General features: G+C 39.1%; 1 protein-coding gene across 1 annotated transcript in view; it reads left to right on the top strand.

Annotated features, from left to right (window-relative positions):
• The window catches only part of Pkhd1 (PKHD1 ciliary IPT domain containing fibrocystin/polyductin), a 433,222-nt gene that overhangs the window by 198,087 nt on the left and 218,555 nt on the right, over nt 1-16,580 (top strand). Inside the window, exons 47-48 of the mRNA XM_028766634.1 lie at nt 2,921-3,053; nt 4,935-5,181. Of these exons, the coding sequence (XP_028622467.1) occupies nt 2,921-3,053; nt 4,935-5,181 (380 nt within the window). The remainder of the gene's footprint in view (nt 1-2,920; nt 3,054-4,934; nt 5,182-16,580) is intronic.

Here is a 16,580-nt window from a genome sequence, read left to right as displayed (position 1 = left end):
GGCCAGAAGCTTTTCAACTTGGGATTTCAACTGTTTATCTTCTTTCTTTACTTACCCTCTTAGCCTCTGCTACCTTCACTTTCTGTTGGACCTACCTTTGAAAGTAAATGTTATATGAAAATATTTACAGAGAAAAGCATACAGTGTATTTTGTAAGTACGTTTTTAATTAAAATAGAATTACATCACTTTGCCCCTTCCCTTTTCTCCCTTCAAACTTTCCCATACCCTATCCAACTCTCAAATTGATAGTCCTTTTAACTCTGGACAAAGGATGATAGGCAACTACTTACTGCTCGAAGAGGAAAAATTAGCTTCTCCCAGGAAGAACCTCTTATTTTTTATACAATACAGTGATCTGCCCTGAAACAAAAATATATACAAAACAAAGAACAAAAAAGATCTAATAAGCTGTATTTATATATTTGTGCATAATACACACATATATGTGCATATATGTGTGTGACAATAATGATAATAATATTTTTTATATAAAGCAAATCAACTGTGTGTCACCATTTCCCTTTCTCCTTTCTATTCCCAGATTTAAACACAAGTCTCCTCAGCTAAAGGGTAGCCACAATTCAGATTCCTGATGATATGAATTGAGTTTTCTTTTATTCTTATTATTTGATACAACCCAGTTCCAGAGCATATAACTCTATTGTTCTGGGGTTTCTTTGGTGCAATAATATGTCCAAGATCATTGTCTGTGTCTTCTTGTGTTGTAGTAATTTATTCTAGTCATTGTGTGTTATTCCATTTTTATGACTGTACCAAATATTTCCCCATGATCAAATTCTTTTTATTGAGTTTGCAACAAGAATTGTTGGTGTTGGACAGTTTCTGACTATTTTTTCCCTTACTTTTCTCATCAAAAAAATCTGTATAGTCTCTTGGAACTTTAAAACTTCTACTCAGAGCTCATGTACTGAGCTCATGTACCCTCACTCATTCTGGGGGTGGGGGAATTCAAGTTTAAAGCACATTTCCCTAGAGCCATTCAGCTGAGACAGGAATGCTCTGCAGGAGTTGTTCTTCCTGACTCAGAGCTCCAGGAAGTTCCAGCACATTTGCTTTCCTGTGCTCTGTAGCAGTCTTGAATCTGGTAATAGATTATTTACTTCAACTGTCCATTATGATGTTTTCCTTTATAAAATCAATTGTTTAAGTTAAGGTACAAAGCAGGATTTCATCATAACATCTCTGTGGATGTTTCAATCCACATTCTGCTTACTCATCTGTCTCCCCTCCTGTCTTTGCTATCATCCATTCTCATTTGCTACCAAGCCCCAGTTTTCTTTCTGCTTTTTTCTCAGTTGCATTCCCATCATCCTGCCTTTTTATTCTCTCACTTCTTTAAGGTCCCCAGATCCTGAATGCAACTCTACAGCTTGCTCAATTGCCAGCTTGCTATTTCTGTCTTATCCATGCCAAGGATGAGATGATACTTGCCCTGGAGACAGGCAATGGGATATAGCCAGGAACCAGTGGACAGTTACTTCTGTCTGAAGAATCTTTGCTTGCTTCCCCATCTTCATTCAGTTCTTCTGCCACCTCTTTGGGTATTTGTGGTGTTTTCAATTCTTTCTTTATTAGGACTAGAATCTTATTATTGATAATATTTTGCTTTTCCTTTGATTTTTATACCGACCACATACACTGAATGCTTCTTTCTGTTGTTCATTTGTCTTTGCTGCTGTTTTTATTATTGTAGATTTTTGAAAGAACTTTAATGGTTTTCAATTTGTGTCACCATTTCTCTTGACAGAACAATTCAGAGCCAACAGCTTAGTTGAATGGGCTTTGCTGAAGAGATTTTTGTGGGAACATCTTAGAGCTATGTTTCATTTTATTTTAAGATTTTTTTTGTATTATCTTTAGAGCAGCTAACCTTTTTGATTTGCTCTTCTGCATTTCAATACATGTGTAACTTTGTGTTACCACAACTACCATAGTCAATATACAGAAGAGTTGTCTCAACCATTGCTCCTCTGGGCTTCATCTTTCTGACCACATCCTCTACTCACTAGTAACTCTGAACCATCACTAACCTACTCTCTGTCTGGATGCCTTCTTGCTCAATAATTACATAAGTGGCATCATATGGGATGCATCCTTTGGAGACTGCGTTCTTTCATTGCCAAATGTATTTAGAGATTCATGCAACTTGTTGCACTTATTAATGTTTTATTCCTTATTATTAACGAATTATATGCTACTGCGCAAGATGTAACATAGGTCTTTTGTTCATTCCTTTGTGGAAAAACATTTGCGCTGTTTTCTAGATCTGGTGATAATAAGCAGTTTGGTCTAACTGTTTATGTAATATTTTATATGAATGTCCACTTCTCATTTCTATATGACAATTACCCAGCAATTAAATGGCTGCATCATGTGAGAAATGATGACAAGCTGCCACAGTGGATCCCGTCATAGCTATTCCATTTCATAATCTATGTTCAGCATGCGAATTTTAGCAGAAGGACCTCATCCCTATAGGTACTTGAAACTGTCATTCTTTTCTTAAAAAGATCTAAAGTTCTAATACATATATATAATATCTTACTTGCATTTTCCTACTTTATATGACGTTAAACATTTTTAAATGTGACACATTGTCGTGGACACATTTCACTTTAGAGATATGTCTTAACTTTTCCCTTGATTGTAAGTTATCTGTATTTTTAATTTTGAGATTTATGGATTCTTTCTGTTTTCTAGCCATAAGTTCTTTTTCATAAATATGAATAGCAAGTGTTCTCTTGTCTCAATAATTTCAGTGTGTAGCTGGCGATTTCCTTGTTTTAATCATTTTTTGCTTGTGCGATCTGATTACATTTCGTATTACAGGTAGTCTTACTTTGCCTTATTTATTATTTATTTTTTTTGCTTTTCTTTCTGGTTTAAACCATTCACAGGGAAGCCGATGTATGTCTGCTGGGATCAGAACTCCCAAAAGATGGGAACTGATGATTTCCAACACAACTTTTGTTAATTTTGATCTCAACTGTGTGGCCATCAGAACCTGTTCTGGCTGTTCCCAAGGACAGGGTAAGTTTGAACAGACAGGACCGATGGTAAACAAGATTAGAGCTCAGGTGAGTATGGCAAATAGTGACAGAGGATTTATGGGTCAATATTTCCTTCAGTTGTAAGATTATATCAATGGAAACTGTTCAAGTTTTGTAGTGGAAGTCAGGAGGATGGGGCATGTCTTTTTGCGTTCCCATCCTCTGTATGCTTCAGTGACCATCACATTTTGTTATCTTTCTGTGGCTCATCTGGACACTCAGCTTCATAAAGTGGAGGCATCTCTCTTGAATGGTGTCTTTTTTAAAACTTGTACATGGAAGAAAGGCTGCTACCTAGTGGGAACTTCAGCCATCTGCTACATAAATGAAATTTTATGGGTAATCAACACATGGACATAGACTGACTTGTGCAAACCTCTGCTGAAAGATTCAGAGCCAGGGTACTTAATGCTTTCAGCAACTTAGGCTATGATGTGTACGGAGAGAAAACAAGGGCAGTTCTTGATGACTTGTTAACTGCAATACAAGGTGGTGAGAAATAACCCCTTGGAGAACTCATGGGCCAAGGTGAAAAGAGGCACAGAACTATTTAGTTGATCTGATCATTGTAAACAGCCAAACCGAGTAATCCAAGTAAATATGCTCTTGTGGTTTGAATCACCAATTTAGATAATTGTTTGGTTTTTTTTAATTAAATGAATAATCAGCAAGCTCCCACTTTATTCTTTTACCCCTATGTAGGAAGAATCAGAGATTGGGGGATTTGACTTTAAGATTCTGAAGCAGTCGTACGAATATTAAAACACCCTATGGCAAATACTTCAGTTCATAGTTCTGTGATGATTTGATATCATTCATCAGATACTGGATAAAAAAAAAAACCCTCATCATTAGATAATGTTGGATAAATAAGCTTTTTATTTGTTTAAAAATTCTCTATTTTGGCTCTACATAAGGAGTTAGAGAGTACAAACAGGAAAAAACACAGTTCTTCAAAAACAAATATCTGAGAATATAATTTCAGAAGAGTGATGAGGGCAATCTTGGTAAAGTGACCGGAGTCAGTGAAGGAGCAGGGATGGATGTGACCTGGAGGAACCAGGAATGGCTTTGGGGTGACCAGGGATGGGTATGATTTCGAGGGACCAGGGACAGCTTTGGAGGTACCACAGATGAGTGTATATTGGAGGGGAGACTCTCCTACAGGCCTTCAAAAGGTAAAGGAAAACTACAACAGAAAAGAAGGATACCTTTTGGTGTTACAAATAGCATCAGCAAAATCTTAGAGATTTCATGCACAAGGTTTTACTTGAGAAATGAGCATATGTCCAGCATAAGGAAATTATAGAGGCAAGGATGCATTGGCAAGTTTTATACATTTCAAAATATACCTTACACATTTTTCACACATGGCTTGCTTCACTGCCTATTAACCCACTGGTAAGCAGAGTGACAATGCTGTATCTTTGTGCATTCGTGGTCACTTCACCAAGACTGCCCTCATTACTCTTCTGAAATTATATTCTCAGATATTTGTTTTTGAAGAACTTTGTGCACCAGCAAGATGGCAGTTGTGACAGGCCATAATGACTCAAAAGAATGTCAAATGCCTCTTGTAGAATAAAATAACCAAAATAATCCCTAATACGATATCACTGCTCTACAGAATGAACTGAACTGGGTCTGGCCGTGTTGTTCTTGGCCCGTTATATCTCTACCACATGTATCCTGACATAAGGGAATACTTGTGTTCCTTTTTCTTGAGTGGATAGCCGAATGATCTACAAAATTATATATAACATTCTAGAGAAAGTACTGAACAGAATGTTGTGATTCTTTTAGTTGCCTTTTGTAATAACAGACTCATGTCACGTGTCACAGTCTGTCTTCTAATTTGCAGGTGGATTTACTGTGAAGACCAGGCAACTGAAGTTTATAAACTCTTCCAATTTAGTAGCGTTTCCATTTCCTCATGCAGCAGTTTTGGAAGACTTAGACGGGTCCCTGACTGGGAAAAATGGATCTCATGTTCTTGCTTCTATGGAAACCCTCTCAGACGCATGCTTGGCCAATGCAAGCTTTAGCCAGATTGTCTCTGGCAGTGTCTGTGGGGAAGCTGTTCTCTTTCACCGTGTGTCTATTGGTTTGTAAGTAGAATCAACTCTATTTCTTAGATTATCCATGGACATATGAATGCCATTCAGACAGGCCAAAGCTTATAAAAGGAAGATTGTTTCCTCATAAGTTGAAATATCTATTTCTTTAAAGGGAAGTGGGACTAATGTGGACCACTGTAACATCATGAACTTACGGTGGTTTTAGGCTGGCGCAAATGACAGCTGTCAATATCTTTGGCTCAGATGGCATAGCCCATGTCCCCTTATTGACATTTATGAGTTAACAGCTTCTTCTTTAAGAGACTCATGACCAACAAAATATTTGAAATTTATTCAAATGAAAAGTATTATTTAAAAAAAATCCAATAACCCCATCCTCATTTATATACATGTGCTTTCCCAGAGCTCTCTCTAAGTGCTCAGTGTGCTTCAGGGGAGCAATTGCTGATGCCTCCTCTTACGTGCCAGGTTGCCTGACTCTAGTTCATTTTCCTTGTTAATTTCATGAACTATTGGATTCGTACAATACCTTTCCTATTAATATTGGAGCAAGCACTCCTTGGTTGTGCTACTCAAGCTACCATTAAGTCAGCAGCTGGGCTGTTTATAATGCATAATAGGATTGCTTCTGCCCTCTTTAATTTCCAGGTAATGATTGCTGAGTGTCTGGGGTTCTCTCCTTTACCTATTTCAAATGCATCGTATATATTTAGCCACACTTATTTCCTCCCTTTAAGTGTCCCGACTCCATGAATATTAAGCCAAGTAATTCCATCAGACCACATTGGCAACTTGTTTGAGCCAGTAAACTCTAGCGGGGGGTAGGGGAGACTCTCAGAGGCCAGGGTTGCACTAGCTGCATACCAAGTGCACAGAGAACTGCATCTTCTTGACTTAGAAATTGAGTTATCTTTGAATAGTCCAAATATTTTCTCTCTCTGCTTTCCAAAGTACTCATTATTTTCTCTACTGGTAAAGGGCCTGAAACCCACTGAGTAGTGTTAAGAGTTGCACTGGGGGAGATTTTCATTTCTAATTTTGCTTGTGTGGAGGGTAACTTTGTCTTTATTCTCAGGAATGGAGCCTGACTTTCATTGTCATCGCTGTGCTTTTAACAAAAACCTGCTTTAAGGCAGGTTTGTAGAATCTACAAAAGTGCTTTCTTTCTAATAGGATTTTTTTTTACCCCAACATGATGATAAAAAGAGATTCACACAGTTAAGGAAAACATCATGTGCCTTTATGATATTTATCTGCAGGCGTTGTCAAACTCCTCTTAAATGGTTTACGTTAAGGCTTGCTTAGGTGGTCTCGTGTGTGTGCGGGTGCATGCGTGTGCTTGTGTGTGTATGTATGTGTGTCTCACTGTGGTATTGAAAGCTCTGTTGATCTTCATTCTTGTCCCATTATCTGTTCTTGGAGATCTCCCAAGTCGTGCAGCTCTTTGCTGCAGAAACAAGCCATGATCTTCCTAGTCTGGTTCTGATGAGGTAGATGACAGTCTTAATATTATTTTCTAAGTAGACTCTAAAGACTCCTAGGAGGGTGAAATAGTTACCCTCCTTTATTTTAATGTATCCCCATATTTTTAAATACAAAACCCCATGTCCTAGAAACCTCTTTAGTACCACAAAACCCAAGATTTCTTGCCTTTTATTTCAAAATTGCAAGTCAACTCACAGGTCTGTGCACAAACACTCAGCTGTCACAAAAGTCATGTTAGTCCTCAGAAGGCCTCCTGCATGCTTCTGGAGGTGGGTTAGCCCTTGTGCCCTAACTAGAAGTGGGCTGTTGGACTATGTGAGCTGTGATACCTAGCAGTTCAGGGTAGTGTATGGGCTAGCACACAGGAATAGCAGCAGGAAACTTGAAATGCAGACTTTCTGCATGGACCTCAGACATCCTGAATGAGACAGCCCAGGTGATACAAAGGAACCTTTGGGCAGCCCTGCTCCCAGGTCCTTCTAATTATACTCTCCGTATTTCTACCCCTCCCTCTTTGTGCTCAGTGGCTTGATCTTTGTCCCAGAGCATTATAACCTCATTAGGAACATGTCAGTGCTAATGAGCAATTTGAATTCAGCTTAGATACAAACTTTGTTGTGTTTCATGGAGAAAGGATTAATTTGTTGTTCTATTTACCCCAGGGCAAGCGCTGTTGTCTCTACTTTCAACTGTTACCCCCTTCTCTCAGCAAGCGGTCCCCAGAGGGCACAGAGTGAGGCTCTATATATCTGCACAAACAAAGCCCCCTCTCTCCTCCTCCCATTTGCTAAAATCCAATACTTGTTGTGTGATATCCTTTCTGTTAGGCCTCATCTCTGACTCCCTTTCACTATGCATAAGTTCTTTGTTTGACAGTGACCTTAGGATCTAATAGCGTTCTTCCAGGAATCCCGGGATGATGACCCGGGACCTTCTCTTAGACTCTTACATCAATAACATTTCTTTCCCATTGTCCTATAGTAATAAAAGGACTTGCAGAGCTATGGGAGTTTTCTTTTAAAATTTGAGTCACATTTTAATTTACTCATTGTGTGTGGAGGGGCACATGTGTGCAAAGCAGTGTACCTGTATGAAGGTCAGAGGAGAATGTCCTACCATGTAAGATATTAGAATTGGACTTAGATGTTTTTAGGGGGCTTGGTGGGAGGACCCATTACCTGCTGAGGAACCTTGATTCCTATACCCTATTTTCTTCCTGTGTTTAGATTTATATAAATAATTTTCTATCTCTCTATATAATTACACAGAATACATATAATACTGTCTATAGTATGTGTTTGTGTGTGAATGTGTGTGTCTAGGTCTATTTTTAAAATCTTTTTTATTAATTCTTTGAGTTCATACAATGTGTTTTGATCATCTTTGCCCCCTCTCCCAACATGTCCATTCCCATCCCCCATTGAGTTCCGTTTGTGCTGGCTTTCTACTCCTGGGGATGGGGTTCTGTCTTAGAGAGTGACATATCAGGTGTCACTCCATTGAATATACCTGCTTTCCCTAACCCAATATTAATCAAGTGCTAATGGCTCCTCAGCTAGGAGTGGGATTAATGCCCACAACCACTATTTTATGACTTGTCTGGTTTGAACTGACACAAATCTTATGCATGCTGTCATATTCTCTGTGAGTTCATATGAACTTGCCTTGCTGTGTCTGGAAAACACTGTTTCCTTGGCATCGTCTCTCACTCCATTTTCTCTGTTGTTTAAGTGCTGGTATCTCTGGAGGATCTGTGAACATTCCTTTCCTTCGAACACACGTATGCTTCCCAAGCCACCCACAGCATTTTCACATTCAGTTTCTTTTTTTGTAGTTCAACTTCTCTACCATACTTCAATCTACACCAGTTGATATGTTAGTCACTAGGCAAACATGCCTACTGAACACGTGGAGTGTGGCTAGTATAAATTGAGATGTGCTGTAAGGATAAATTATATGCCATATTTCTATAGATGCTATGAAGTAATAATATGTTATGGCTTAACAATTTGCTATTACTGGTGAAGTTGAAATGGGGATCCATAGCATTGAGCATTCCATGGTTAAAATTAATTCCTGTGATCCTTTTCATTTTTTTAGTGAAGCTACTGCAAAAATTCAAATGAGAGATAGTTCTGTGGCTGATATTTGTGGGTTGCTTATATTTTTACTAAGCAGCTTGCTTTTTTAATTTTTTATTAGATATTTTATTTATTTACATTTCAGATGTCATTCCCTTTCTCCATTTCCCCTCCCTAGAACCTCCTACCCCATCCCCCTCCTCCTTTTTGCTTTTATACCATTTTAATTACACACATGTATTAAGGTCAGTTCTAGGTTGAGAGTCTAGCAATACAATAGATGCAAATAGTCAAGGAACAAGCAAAACAATTAACACAAATAGTCAAAGAATAAGCAAGGCATTAAACCCAATTACATGAACACTCCCATGATCATTGTTTCTAAGGGCTTATCAGGATGACCAAAATATCTGAGTCTACTTCCCTGTCCTAGCCCAAGGCCATTTTCATGTCTGAAGCCTAGTTCCTTGTTCTAGCCTAAATTTAGATTCCTATCTGAAATTACTTAGTTGTTCTAGCCTAATATTTAGATTTCTGCCTGAAATTACTTCTTTGTTCTAGCCTAATGTCAGATTCCTGCCTGAAGCCTACTTCCTTGTCCTTGGCCAATGTCATATTCCTGCCAAACAGTCCATTTCCTTGTCCTGGGCCCATGTCAGATTCTTGCTAAGCAGCCCCTAAGGCTCTCCACCTCTTCGCCTTTTTTATTTCATTAACAAGACTGAGCCTTAGGTCATTCTGACAAGAATGCCATCCTTACCCATCATGGAATATGCATTATCCAAAGCAATGCATTTATGTATTAGGTTGTTAAGGCTTTGTGTGGAATCTTACCTATCCTTGGCTTGACAGCCTGTTAATTTAATAACTCTGTCTGGCATCAATTTTTAGGTTCACGCCATGTACTTTGGCTGCCAACATGTTGATGTTGTTAAAGACAAGCTTTAACACAATGGGCAGGAGTAAAAGTATTCCCAGGACAAAAAGGGCTAGCATGATCAAGCTATACATGCCATTCTTGAAGCTTGACCAAAATAGAAATACTGACTTCAGGCCATGGGTAATTTTATCTGTAGTATCTACTACATCAATGCTCAGCAGAGCAGCATTCTTGATATTCGATACATTGTACAAAACTCAAGTTCAAGTGGTTCAAGTACCTGCATATAAAACTGGACACACTGAAACTAATAAAAGAGAAAGTTGGGAAGAGCCTCAAACACATGGGCACAGGGGAAAAGTTTCTGAACAGGACACCAATGGCTTATGCTCTAAGATCAAGAGCTGACAAATGGGACCTCATAAAATTGGAAAGCTTCTGTAAGGCAAGGGACACTGTTAATAGGACAAAACGGCCACCAACAGATTAGGAAAAGATCTTTACCAATCCTACATCTGATAGAGGGCTAATATCCAAGGTATACAAAGAACTGAAGAAATTAGACTCTAGACAATCAAATAACCCTATTAAAAATGGGGTAACAAAGAATTCTCAACTGAGGAAACTCTAATGGTTGAGAAGCACCTAAAGAAGTGTACAGCATTCTTAGTCATCAGGGAAACGCATATCAAAACAACACTGAGATTCTACGTCACACCAGTCAGAATGGCTAAGATTAAAAACTCAGATGACAGCAGATGCTGGTGAGGATGTGGAGCAAGATAAACACTCCTTCATTGTTGGTGGAATTGTAAGCTCGTACAACCATTATGGAAATCAGTCTGGCGGTTCCTCAGAAAATTGAATATAGGAATGGATACAGAAAATGTGATACATTTACACAATGGATTACTATTCAGCTATTAAAAACATTGAATTCATGAAATTCTTAGGCAAAAGGATGAAGCCAGAAAATATCATCCTGAGTGAGGTAACCCAATCGCAAAAGAACACACATGGTATGCAGTCAGTGATAAGTGGATCCAGTGATACCACTCCTGGGCATATACTCAAAAGATGCTCCAACATATAACAAGGACCCATGCTCCACTATGTTCATAGCAGCCTTATTTATAATAGCCAGAAGCTGGAAATTACCCAGATGTCCTTCAACAGAGGAATGGATTCAGAAAATGTGATACATTTACACAATGGAGTACTACTCAGCTATTAAAAACAATGAATTCATGAAATTCTTAGGCAAAAGGATGAAGCTAGAAAATATCCTGTGTGAAGTAACCCAATCACAAAAGAACACACATGGTATGCAGTCAGTGATGAGTGGATATTTGCCCAAAATCTCCCAATACCCAAGACATAACTCACAGACCACATGAGGCCCAAGAAAAAGATGAAAGTGTGGTGCTTCAGTCCTTCTTAGAAGGAGTAACAAAATACTCACAGGAGCAAATATGAGACAATGTGTGGGGCAGAAACTGGAGGAGAGACCACCAGAGTTTGCCCCTCTTGGGGATCCCTCCAAGATACAGTCACCAAAGGTAGACACTGATGTGGATGTCAAGAAGTGCATGCTGACAGGAGCCTGATATACCTGTCTCCTGAGAGGCACTGCCAGAGCCTGACATATACAGAGGCGGATGTTCACAGCTAACCATCAAAATGATCACAGGGTCCCCAGTGGAGGAGTAAGAGAGAAGACTGAAGAATTTGAAGGAGCTTGCAGCACCATGGGGAGAGTGACAATACTAACCAACCAGAGCTCCCAGTGTCTAAACAGCTAGGCTCAGAACACACGTGGAGGGACCTATGTCTCTAGCTGTATATACAGAGGAGGATGGACTTGTCAGGCATCAGTGGGAGAGGAGGGCCTTGGTCCCTTGAAGGCTGGATGCCCCAGAGAGGGGAATTCGAGGTGGGAGTGGATAGATGGGTGGGGGCACACCCTCATAGAAATAGGAGGAGGGAGGATAGGTTAAGGGGTTTCTGGGGTGGGGGGATGGGGAAAGAAGATAATGTCTGAAATCTAAGCAGCTTTCAGTATTTCCAGTTGTGTCTTTCACATCCATTTGAAACTCAGTGTGACTGTGGATTAATGGCTTTGCTATACTATAGACCTGTTCCTCCCTGGGTGTTTAGAACCCCACCAAGACAAATGCTGGTCTTAACCAAACACGCAAATTATCTTTTTATTTATTTTATCCTATAAATTGATTACCATGTTCCTTCTCTTTCCATTCACTTTCTTCATATTTTCTTTCCTTCCTTTTCCTTCCCCCTCTATCACTCCATCCACTCTATTTATTTATTTATTTCTCTCTATTTCTTTCTTCTCTTCTTTCTTTCTTTCTTTCTTTCTTTCTTTCTTTCTTTCTTTCTCTCTCTCTCTCTCTCTCTCTCTCTTTCTTTCTTTCTTTCTTTCTTTCTTTCTTTCTTTCTCTCCCCCATCCCTTTTCCCTCCCTCATTTCCTGCTTCTTTCTTTATTTATCCTCCTTCTATTTAAAATTAAGTATCATATAAAATAATGGTTTATTAAGATTTTTCCATACATGTATGTACTTAATACTTTGCTTTTATTCATTTTTCATACCACCGTCAACTCGGATACACTCCCACCCTGTTGCTAGTCCTCTTATCAAACTTTTATCAAACTTATAATATATATAATTTTATCAAACTTATAAAAGAAGGAATTTATTTGTGGCCTGTGGTTTCACAGGGCTAGAGTCTATGACCATCATGACAGGAAGCATGGCAGCAGGCAAACAGGCATGGCACTGAAGTGGTAGCAGGGAAATATACCCAGGAATCTATTAGGGTTTTTGAAACTCCTAAGCTTACCCTCAGTGACACACTTTCTCCAGCAAGTCCACACCTCCTAATCCGTCCTAAACCATTCCACTAACTGAGGACCAAGTATTAAAAAATATGTTCCCAATGGGGGCCATACTCATTCAAACCACCATTTACCCCTTTGGTTTTCTTGTCACAAGTATATAATTACCTTCTGTTTTTTTCCTCTCAACCTCCTCCCCATTAAGATTTCTATCTTTGATTTTATCCTTTACTAGTTTCATAAAAGACAGATGCACAAACTTCCCACCCATGCATATATGCAAACACAGATACATTTTAATTTAGATTCTGCATGTGAAATAAATCTGTGGGGCTTGTCCTAAGTCAATCTTATTTCATTTAAATGATGCCTAGTTTCATTCATTTCTTGAAAATATTATGCTCTTACTTTTTCTCACTGCTGAGTGAAATCCCATTGTATTACTACATTTTGTTTACTCATTCATCTTTAGATAGGCATCTAGGTTGATTCAATTTCTCAACTAATGTGACGACTATATCCATAAACATGTGTACACAGTGTCTCTGCAATGAGGGTTTATAATCCATGGGGTCTATACCCAGGAGTGGTATAGGTAGATCATATATATGGTAGTTGTATTTTTGGTTTTGTAAGGAACTTCCATGTGACTTCCATAGCCGCTATACCAATTTAAGGGTCCCACCAGCAGTGAATAATGTTTTTCTTCCCAACTCACTTGTACTTATTCTTTGTTGTATGGATGATAGTCATTCTTATTATTGTAAGATCTCAGAGTGTTTTAAATTTGTGTTAGTCTAGTGACTGAGGATTTTCAACGTTTTTTCAAATTTTTATTGGCCATTGGTTTTTCTTTTTCTGAAAAGAATCTTTTTAGTTATTTGGTCTACTTTTCTATTAATTTTTTTGTCTTTGTTTCACTTCTTAGTGTTAAGAAGTCTTTGTATATTCTAAATATTAACGCCTTGCCTGACTATATTTAGCAAGCCCCATGACCCATTACAAACTGTATCTTTACTCTGATGATTTTTCTTTTTCCCTTCCTTCCTTCCTTCCTTCCTTCCTTCCTTCCTTCCTTCCTTCCTTCCTTCCTATATTCTTTCCTTTCTTTCTTCTCTCCTTGATGTGAAAAAGCTTTGTAATTTCATGTAATCTATTTTGACTTCATTTTTGTGCTGAACCAGACATGTGGATCTAGTTTCATTTTCCTACATGTGAGTAACCAGGATAAGTAGCACCATTGGTGAAGAAGTATGGACAGAAATCACATGCTCATCACACTCCATGCAGATGAAGCCTTTGTCAGAGTTTAATATTTTTCATAATAAAAACTTTGCAAAACTAATAAATAGGAGGGGCATATTTCAACATAATTCCCATGACAGACTTGTAGCCAGTGTTATCCTCAATAGTAATGCTGAAAGCAATATTTCTGAAATTAGTAGTAAAATCATGTGTTTTTTCCCCTCAGTATCGTGGTGAAAATCATAGCCCGAGAAATTGGACAAGGGAAAGAAAAATAAAAGACTTTAAGAATTCCTATTTGCAAATGGCATGAATTTCTACTTAGAGGTCTCTACAGACTCTGGCAGAAAACATATAGACCTCATAAAAAATTTTAGTACTGAATACAAATACAAACTTTTCTTACTTTTTAAAATAATAATAATTTTTAATCATTTTATTATTATTATTTATTATTATTATTATCAAATCGTTCTTTACAGTCCAGTCTTTATCCTTCTCCTGGTTTGCCCTCTGACTCTTCCTCATCTCATACCTCCTCCCTCCTCCCCAGTCTCCAACAGGATGTCCCCACACCTCCATCCCACCAGGCCTCCCCACTCACCGGGGCCTCAAGTCTCTTGAGGGTTAGGTGCATCTTCTCTCACTAAATCCGAACCAGGCAGTCTTCTGCTGTATATGTGTTGGGGGCCTCATATCAGCTGGTGTACACTGTCCGGTAGGTGTTTGAGAGATCTAGAGGATCCAGGTTAGTTGAGACTGCTGGTCTTCCTATGGGGTCGCCCTCTTCCTTAGCTTCTTCTAGCTCTTTCCTGATTCAACCACAGGGGTCCTTGGCTTCTGTCCATTGATTGGATGTAAATATTTACATCTGACTCCTTTGGCTGCTTTTTGGGGCTCTTGGTGGGCAATGATGCTAGGCTCCTGTCTGTAAGCACACCATAGCATCAGTAGTAGTGTCAGGCCTTGAGGCCTCTTCTTGAACTGGATCCCAATTTGAGTCTGTCACTGGACCTCCTTTCCTTCAGTATCTTCTCCATTTTTGTCTTTGCAGTTCTTTCAGACAGGAACAATTCTGGGTCAGAGTTTTTGACTGTGAGATGGAAATCCCATCCCTCCACCCGGTGGACTGTCTTTCTACTGGAGGTAGACTCTAAAAGTTTCCTCTCCCCACTGTAGGGCATTTCAACAAACTTTTAAAGAAAGAAATCAAGAAAAAAAAAGTCTCATTTCTAGTACTGTATCTAAGCAAAAAAGTAAAAGACCTTGACAGTGAAAACTGTAAGACACTAAAGAAAAACGTGAAAACCCTAGAAGAGGAAAATAGCTTCTATGCCTATGTACTGACAGAATTAATATTGTGTAAGTGGTGATATTACCAAAGTGATCTAAAGATTCAACATAATCCCCACTTAAATTCATTCTCCCTCTCTGTTTATTTTTCTTTCATACATTCCATCCTTATCACAGTTTCCCCTCCCACCACTCCTCCCAGTCCCTCCCCCACCTCTCTTCTGCCCCAGATGTACTCTTCCTCCACATCCCTTCAGAAAAGAGCAGCCTTCCAGGGATATTAACTGAATATGGCACAACAAGATACACTAAGACTACACACAAACCCTCATATCAAGGCTGGATCCACTCCTCCTCAGTTTTCCTTCAGAAAAGAGAAGGCCTCCCAGGAACAACAATGGAACACAACACACCAAGATACAATAAGACTAGGCATATATCCTCAAATCAAGCCTGTGTGAGGAAACGTAGTAGGAGGAAAAGGATCCAAAAGTGTAGGCAAAAAGAGATGGTCCCTACTCACACTGTTAGAAATCTCACAAGAACACTAAGCTATACAACCATAAAGAATATGCAGAGGACCTATGTAAACCCATACAGACTTTGTGCTCGTCTCTTCAGTCTCTGTGAAGTCCGATGAGTGCTGCTTAGTTAATTCTGTTTGCTCTGTTCTTGTGGTGTCCTTGACCCCTCTGGTTCCTTTCACTCTTCTATGGAGTTTCTCTGGTTCCACTTAGTATTTGGCTATGAGTCTCAGCATCTGCTCCCATCAGTTGCTGGAATTGTGATGAGACTTTTCTGATGATGGTTTGGCTAGGCACCAATCTATGAGTATATCAGAATATCATTAGGAATCATTCTGTTGACTTTTCTTTTTAAATTGCCAGTTGTGTTGGGGTCTATTCTGGATCTCTGGGCTACCCTACTTGTGCTTCTTGGACATCTGGGCAGTGTTGATCATGGGCTCCCTCTCCTGGCATGGGTCTCAAGGTGGACCATTGATTTGCCATTCTCAAGAGTTCTGTGCCATCACTACTCCAGCAAACCTTGCCTGTGGGACAGAATGTAGGTAGAAGGTTTTGTGGCTGAGTTGATGTCCCAGACCCACTGCCAGGGGCCTTGCCTGGTTATAGAAGATTGCCAGATCAGGCTTTGTATCTCTCATTACTAGGTGACTTCTCTAGGGTCACTCTTCTAGATTCCAGGGAGTTTCCACTGCACTATTTCTATATTGCCCCCAAATGCCTCCTCCCAATTCCAGTACTCTATCCCTTCATCCTTCTCACCATAATGTCTGATCCTGCCAGTTTAGCACTCAATTATATTCTTATGGAACTAGAAAAGATACCAAAATTCATATAGAAACACACATATACAAACAGAAGAGAAGGCGGAGGGGGGGGGGAACTCAGGAAACCAAAGCAATCCTAAGCAGAAAGGGGAAAATGAAGTAATCAATATATAATCTCAAATTATACAGGCAACACAAACTATATTGTATTACCTCAGACACATTTAGGATAATGGAATAGACACCTAATTTTCAAAACATATATTGGTATAAACACTGACTCCTCTCCTCTCCTCTCC

This window comes from Grammomys surdaster, unplaced genomic scaffold (genome assembly GCF_004785775.1).
Source record: "Grammomys surdaster isolate TR1022 unplaced genomic scaffold, NIH_TR_1.0 169, whole genome shotgun sequence".
NCBI classification, from domain to species: Eukaryota; Metazoa; Chordata; class Mammalia; order Rodentia; family Muridae; genus Grammomys; species Grammomys surdaster.
This window is presented reverse-complemented; position numbering and strand designations above follow the sequence as displayed.